The sequence below is a fragment of the Hordeum vulgare genome, unplaced genomic scaffold, assembly GCF_904849725.1.
Source record: "Hordeum vulgare subsp. vulgare unplaced genomic scaffold, MorexV3_pseudomolecules_assembly, whole genome shotgun sequence".
NCBI lineage: Eukaryota > Viridiplantae > Streptophyta > Magnoliopsida > Poales > Poaceae > Hordeum > Hordeum vulgare.
In genome coordinates this window covers 17,529-25,676 of record NW_025422537.1, presented here as the reverse complement: position 1 = coordinate 25,676, position 8,148 = coordinate 17,529, and the positions used below count along the sequence as shown (strand labels likewise).

The window sequence follows — 8,148 nt, the reverse complement described above, 5'->3', positions numbered from 1 at the left end:
TCTTGGTCATATTTCTTTTTATAGAGAAATAGAGGAAGCCGTACAAGGATTTAGTCAGGCCTATTCATACACTACCTAAACAAGAAAGTTAGATTCGGCGATGCCCCTCCCCTTTGCTTTCGGGGGGCATTCCGATTTCCCTAGTATCATCATTATTTGCCACGCGAATCCAGATTGAGATTGAGGCAATTAAGTTAATTAAATTTTCGAATCACTGACTCAGGCCCATTGTCGAATCCTACTCAGCAATTGTCGAATCCTACTCAGCCGAAAAGGGGGTACTTATGTATGGCGGAACGGGCCAATCTGGTCTTTCATAATAAAGAGATAGACGGAACTGGTATGAAACGACTTATTAGCAGATTAATAGATCATTTTGGAATGGGATATACATCCCATATACTGGATCAACTAAAGACTCTGGGCTTCTATCAAGCCACTACTACATCGATTTCGTTAGGAATCGAGGATCTTTTAACAATACCCTCTAAGGGATGGTTAGTCCAAGACGCGGAACAACAGAGTTTTCTTTTGGAGAAACACTATTATTATGGGGCTGTACACGCGGTAGAAAAATTACGCCAATCTGTTGAGATATGGTATGCGACAAGTGAATATTTGAAACAAGAAATGAATTCAAATTTTCGGATAACGGATCCTTCTAATCCAGTCTATCTAATGTCTTTTTCAGGAGCCAGAGGAAATGCATCTCAAGTACACCAATTAGTAGGTATGAGAGGATTAATGTCGGACCCTCAAGGACAAATGATTGATTTACCTATTCAAAGCAATTTACGCGAGGGACTTTCTTTGACAGAATATATAATTTCCTGCTATGGAGCCCGCAAAGGGGTTGTAGATACTGCTGTACGAACAGCAGATGCTGGATATCTTACACGTAGACTTGTTGAAGTAGTTCAACATATTATTGTGCGTAGAAGAGATTGTGGTACTATCCGAGGTATTTCTGTAAGTCCTCAAAATGGGATGACGGAAAAACTTTTTGTCCAAACACTAATTGGTCGTGTATTAGCAGACGATATATATATCGGTTCACGATGCATTGCCGCGCGAAATCAAGATATTGGAATTGGATTAGTCAATCGATTCATAACTGCCTTTCGAGCACAACCATTTCGAGCACAACCAATATATATTAGAACCCCCTTTACTTGCCGAAGCACTTCTTGGATCTGTCAATTATGCTATGGCCGGAGTCCTACTCATAGTGATCTGGTGGAATTGGGAGAAGCCGTAGGTATTATTGCGGGTCAATCAATTGGGGAGCCAGGGACTCAACTAACATTAAGAACTTTTCATACTGGCGGAGTATTCACAGGGGGTACTGCCGACCTTGTACGATCCCCTTCGAATGGAAAAATCCAATTCAATGAGAATTTGGTTCACCCCACACGTACCCGTCATGGACAGCCTGCTTTTCTATGTTATATAGACTTGCATGTAACTATTCAGAGTCAAGATATTCTATATAGTGTGAATATTCCCTCAAAAAGCTTGATTCTAGTGCAAAATGATCAATATGTAAAATCTGAACAAGTAATTGCGGAGATTCGTGCCGGAACGTCCACTTTACATTTTAAAGAAAGGGTACAAAAGCATATTTATTCTGAATCAGACGGCGAAATGCACTGGAGTACTGATGTTTACCATGCGCCCGAATATCAATATGGTAATCTTCGTCGATTACCAAAAACAAGCCATTTATGGATATTATCCGTAAGTATGTGCAGATCCAGTATAGCGTCTTTTTCACTCCACAAGGATCAAGATCAAATGAATACTTATGGTAAAAAAGATAGGGAAATTCTTGATTATTCAACGTCGGATCGAATCATGTCCAATGGCCATTGGAATTTGATCTATCCTTCTATTTTTCAAGATAATTCAGATTTGTTGGCGAAAAAGCGAAGAAATAGGTTCGTCATTCCATTACAATATCATCAAGAACAAGAGAAAGAACTAATATCCTGTTTTGGGATTTCGATTGAAATCCCCTTTATGGGTGTTTTACGTAGAAATACTATTTTTGCTTATTTTGACGATCCCCGATACAGAAAAGATAAAAAGGGTTCAGGAATTGTTAAATTTAGATATAGGACCCTAGAAGAAGAATATAGGACTCGAGCGGAAGACTCAGAAGAGGAATATGAGACCCTAGAACACGAATACAGGACCCGAGAGGACGAATATGAAACCCTAGAAGAATCTAAATATGGAATCCTAGAAGACGAATACGAATATGAAACCCTAGAAAACGAATATGGGAGCCCAGAAAACAAATATGGGAACCCAGAGAACGAATATAGGACTTTAGAGAAAGACTCAGAAGAGGAATATGGGAACCCAGAGAGCAAATATAGGACCCAAGAGGACGAATATGGAACTTTAGAAGAAGACTCAGAAGACGAATATGGCAGCCCCGGGGAAAGCGGCGAGGAAAAATATGGTACTTTAGAGGAAGACTCAGAAGAAGACTCAGAGGACGAATACGAGAGCCCAGAGGAAGATTCCATCTTAAAAAAAGAGGGTTTGATTGAGCATCGAGGAACAAAAGAATTTAGTCTAAAATACCAAAAAGAAGTAGATCGGTTTTTTTTCATTCTTCAAGAACTTCATATCTTGCCGAGATCTTCATCCCTAAAGATACTTGACAATAGTATTATTGGAGTGGATACACAACTCACAAAAAATACAAGAAGTGGACTAGGCGGACTGGTCCGAGTGAAGAGAAAAAAAAGCCATACGGAACTCAAAATATTTTCCGGAGATATTCATTTTCCTGAAGAGGCAGATAAGATATTAGGTGGGTGTTTGATACCGCCAGAAAGACAAAAAAAAGATTCTAAGGAATCAAAAAAAAAGAAAAATTGGGTCTATGTTCAACGGAAAAAAATTCTCAAGAGCAAGGAAAAGTATTTTGTTTCCGTTCGCCCTACAGTGGCATATGAAATGGACGAAGGAAGAAATTTAGCAACACTTTTCCCGCAGGATCTCTTGCAAGAAGAAAATAATCTCCAAATTCGACTTGTCAATTTTATTTATCATGAAAATAGCAAGTTAACTCAAAGAATTTATCACACAAATAGTCAATTTGTTAGAACTTGCTTAGTAGTGAATTGGGAACAAGAAGAAAAAGAAAAGGCTGGTGCTTCCCTTGTTGAGGTAAGAGCAAATGATCTTATTCGCGATTTCCTAAGAATTGAGTTAGTCAAGTCCACTATTTCGTATACACGAAAAAGGTATGATAGGACAAGTGGAGGACCGACTCCCCATAATAGGTTAGATCGCGCCAATAGCAATTCTTTTTATTCCAAGGCGAAGATTGAATCACTTAGCCAACATCAAGAAGCTATTGGCACTTTGTTGAATCGAAATAAAGAATACCAATCTTTGATGATTTTGTCGGCATCCAACTGTTCTCGAATTGGTTTATTCAAGAATTCAAAACATCCCAATGCGATAAAAGAATGGAATCCTAGAATTCCTATTCTAGAAATTTTTGGGCCCTTAGGGGCTATTGTAGCTAGTATATCGCATTTTTCTTCATCTTACTATTTACTAACGCATAATAAAATCCTGCTAAAAAAATATTTGTTCGTTGACAATTTGAAACAAACCTTCCAAGTACTTCAAGAACTTAAATACTCTTTAATAGATGAAAATAAAAGGATTTCCAATTTCGATAGTAACATAATGTTGGATCCATTCCTTTTGAATTGTCACTTTGTCCATCATGATTCTTGGGAAGAGACATTGGCAATAATTCACCTTGGACAATTTATTTGTGAAAATGTATGTCTATTTAAATCGCACATAAAAAAATCTGGTCAAATTTTCAGTGTAAATATGGATTCCTTTGTTATAAGAGCAGCTAAACCTTATTTGGCCACTACAGGAGCAACTGTTAATGGTCATTATGGAGAAATCCTTTACAAGGGAGATAGGTTAGTTACGTTTATATATGAAAAATCGAGATCTAGTGACATAACGCAAGGTCTTCCAAAAGTGGAACAAATCTTTGAAGCGCGTTCAATTGATTCATTATCCCCCAATCTCGAAAGGAGAATTGAGGATTGGAATGAGCGTATACCAAGAATTCTTGGGGTCCCTTGGGGATTCTTGATTGGAGCTGAGCTAACCATAGCCCAAAGTCGTATTTCTTTGGTTAATAAAATCCAAAAGGTTTATCGATCCCAAGGGGTACAGATCCATAATAGACATATAGAGATTATTATACGCCAAGTAACATCAAAAGTGCGGGTTTCCGAAGATGGAATGTCTAATGTTTTTTCGCCTGGGGAATTAATCGGACTATTGCGAGCGGAACGAGCAGGGCGAGCTTTGGATGAATCGATCTATTATCGGGCAATCTTATTGGGAATAACAAGGGCTTCCCTGAATACCCAAAGTTTCATATCTGAAGCAAGTTTTCAAGAAACTGCTCGAGTTTTAGCAAAAGCTGCCCTACGAGGTCGCATTGATTGGTTGAAAGGCTTGAAAGAAAACGTAGTTCTGGGGGGGATTATACCTGTTGGTACCGGATTCCAAAAATTTGTGCATCGTTCCCCACAAGACAAGAACCTTTATTTCGAAATAAAAAAAAAAAATCTATTCGCGTCGGAAATGAGAGATTTTTTGTTTCTCCATACAGAATTAGTTTCTTCAGATTCTGACGTAACAAACAATTTTTATGAGACATAAAAACCCCCATTTAACATTTAACCCTAAGGATACATAAAACATATTTTTTACTTTACTAGACTTTTGAACTTAGAACACTAACAGGTTAAATTTTAGATTTTTAAGATTTTTATTTTAATAAGTAAAACAAGTCAGTTAATTCATTAAATTAAGGTTTTGTTTATACCATGTATCAATGTATCAATGGCCAACTCTTAGTACAAGGTTCTCTCAGAACAATTATTATTTTATTTATTTCAAGCTATTTCGGATCTTTCTTAATCTTCAAAAAGAAATAAATTCCGTAATGGAATGTTAGGATGAAAAAAAAAGGAAGTGTGGAAAAAATGACAAGAAGATATTGGAACATTAATTTGAAAGAGATGATAGAAGCAGGAGTTCATTTTGGTCATGGTATTAAGAAATGGAATCCTAAAATGGCCCCTTACATTTCGGCAAAGCGTAAAGGTACTCATATTATAAATCTCGCTAGAACGGCCCGTTTTTTATCAGAAGCTTGTGATTTAGTTTTTGATGCAGCAAGTCAGGGAAAAAGTTTCTTAATTGTTGGTACCAAAAAAAGAGCAACAGATTTAGTAGCATCAGCTGCAATAAGGGCTCGTTGTCATTATGTTAATAAAAAGTGGTTCAGTGGTATGTTAACGAATTGGTCGATTACGAAAACTAGACTTTCTCAATTTAGAGACTTAAGAGCGGAAGAAAAAATGGGAAAATTCCACCATCTCCCAAAAAGAGATGTGGCAATCTTGAAGAGAAAATTATCTACCTTACAAAGGTATCTCGGCGGGATCAAATATATGACGAGATTGCCAGACATTGTGATCGTCCTTGATCAGCAAAAAGAGTATATAGCTCTTCGGGAATGTGCCATTTTGGGAATTCCTACTATTTCTTTAGTCGATACAAATTGTGACCCGGATCTCGCGAATATATCGATTCCAGCCAACGATGACACTATGACTTCAATTCGATTGATTCTTAACAAATTAGTATTTTCAATTTGTGAGGGCCGTTCTCTCTATATAAGAAATCGTTGATTAAGAATATATAGTGAATTCTTGGACAACTGCGTAGATTTATGGAATGACTTACTATATCTTTTTTTGCATAGAATTTGTTTTGCATAGAAAAAAGAAGGGGAATATTGATATATATTAGAGGGTATTGATATATATTATGATCTGATGTGCTTTCTTGGTATCCTAAATATCAAATTAATAGTTCAAGTTGCTGAGTTGAGAAAGAGATGGTTGAATCAAAAGAATTCCTTTTTTGAAGTTCAATTTTTATCAGAGGACAATATGAATATTATACCTTGTTCCATTAAAACACTCAAGGGGTTATACGATATATCGGGTGTAGAAGTAGGCCAACACTTCTATTGGCAAATAGGAGGTTTTCAAATTCATGCCCAGGTACTCATCACTTCTTGGGTCGTAATTACTATCTTGCTAGGTTCAGTTGTCATAGCTGTTCGGAATCCACAAACCATCCCGACCGACGGGCAGAATTTTTTTGAATATGTCCTTGAGTTTATTCGAGACTTGAGCAAAACTCAGATTGGAGAAGAATATGGTCCCTGGGTTCCCTTTATTGGAACTATGTTCCTTTTTATTTTTGTTTCAAATTGGTCGGGTGCTCTTTTACCTTGGAAAATTATAGAGTTACCCCATGGGGAATTAGCAGCGCCCACGAATGATATAAATACTACTGTTGCTTTAGCTTTACTCACGTCAGCGGCATATTTTTATGCTGGTCTTAGCAAAAAAGGATTGAGCTATTTCGAGAAATATATTAAACCAACCCCAATCCTTTTACCAATTAACATCCTAGAAGATTTCACAAAACCATTATCGCTTAGCTTTCGACTTTTCGGGAATATATTGGCGGATGAATTAGTCGTTGTTGTTCTTGTTTCTTTAGTCCCCTTAGTAATCCCTATACCGGTCATGTTTCTTGGATTATTTACAAGCGGTATTCAAGCTCTTATTTTTGCAACATTAGCCGCAGCCTATATAGGTGAATCCATGGAGGGTCATCATTGAATTGACTAGTTTTGGAATATAGTATTTTTTTTTTCAGCTTAGCTCAATTCATGCATGGTTCCAGATAATCTGCTTGGTTGCAATAGTTAGAAATGCGTATGAATATATAGCCTAGAGTTGTAGGAGAGAGAATAGAATAGACTATATTATGGAATTTTCAAAGTATATATGCATTAAGGAGGGTGGAGTCAGGCTAGATCTATACTATAATAAATATCCTTAATATCTATAAGTGGAGTCCTCTTTTATGCGGGTTTCCACTTTAAGCAATGATTTTAGAATCCGATTCAATAGAAAATGAGAAAATATGCAAACAAAATAGAAGAAACAAATGTATATAGGATATTGATATTATATTATATATTCCTAGGTTAGATTCATTATCTAATCCGATATATGGATATAGAATTCCCTTCTATGTAGTTCGGACAATTCACATTTCAATTTGATTTCAATTTGTACTTTTTAGTTACTTTACTTCTCCCCAATAGAGCTTAGAAGTAAGAATTTTTTGGTTGATTGTATCCTTAACCATTTCTTTTTTTTTGACACGAGGAACTACTCACCATGAATCCACTAATTGCTGCTGCTTCTGTTATTGCTGCTGGATTGGCCGTAGGGCTTGCTTCTATTGGACCTGGAGTTGGTCAAGGTACTGCTGCAGGACAAGCTGTAGAAGGTATTGCGAGACAGCCAGAAGCAGAAGGTAAAATACGAGGTACTTTATTGCTTAGTCTAGCTTTTATGGAAGCTTTAACAATTTATGGACTAGTTGTGGCACTAGCGCTTTTATTTGCGAACCCTTTTGTTTAATCCTAAAAAAAAAAGTTCTTTCGATTTCGATTAGATACTTTTTTCTTTTTTTAGTAAATTGGTATTTGCTTCCGCAATTCCAATTATATCAATACTTTATTTAATTTACTCCTATTTATTACTCCTGGAATTATCTATTTATCGGGACAGATAATACCGCATTCTAGGAAGGGCTGAGTTGAGTATGATTAATTTAGAAGATATGCTCGCCTTCTTATTTCCCGTCCTTAGTTTAGGAAAGTGGAAAGTTTTTTCCTTTTATTTTAGGAATTTTGGGAACGGAACATTTCAACAAAGGAAGCCTTTCACCGGTCAAACAAGACCTAAGACTTAATCTAAAAGAAATTACTAGATTGAATCTATTTGCATTAAAAAAACCGATCAAAAAAGGGCGAGCGAAGTAAGTGATCGAAAAACTTTGTTCTTTGTTCGTCCTATCTATAAGAGGAGAGCATATGAAAAATGTAACCCATTCTTTCGTTTTTTTAGCTCACTGGCCATCCGCTGGCAGTTTCGGGCTTAATACCGATATTTTAGCAACAAATCTAATAAATCTAACTGTAGTGGT

The 8,148-nt window shown here is 36.5% G+C and overlaps 2 protein-coding genes across 2 annotated transcripts; both read left to right on the top strand.

Annotated features, from left to right (window-relative positions):
• Window positions 1-266: 266 nt before the first annotated feature.
• On the top strand, window positions 267-5,420 carry LOC123419398 (DNA-directed RNA polymerase subunit beta''). Its single transcript, XM_045107157.1, has one exon. It carries the CDS (start codon window positions 289-291, stop codon window positions 4,720-4,722), a length of 4,434 nt encoding a protein of 1,477 aa, XP_044963092.1. The 5' UTR covers window positions 267-288; the 3' UTR covers window positions 4,723-5,420.
• A 107-nt stretch (window positions 5,421-5,527) lies between these two features.
• Window positions 5,528-6,850, top strand: LOC123419407 (ATP synthase subunit a, chloroplastic). Its single transcript, XM_045107166.1, has one exon. The coding sequence runs from the start codon at window positions 5,907-5,909 to the stop codon at window positions 6,765-6,767; it is 861 nt and encodes a 286-aa protein (XP_044963101.1). The 5' UTR covers window positions 5,528-5,906; the 3' UTR covers window positions 6,768-6,850.
• The last annotated feature ends 1,298 nt before the right edge of the window (window positions 6,851-8,148 follow it).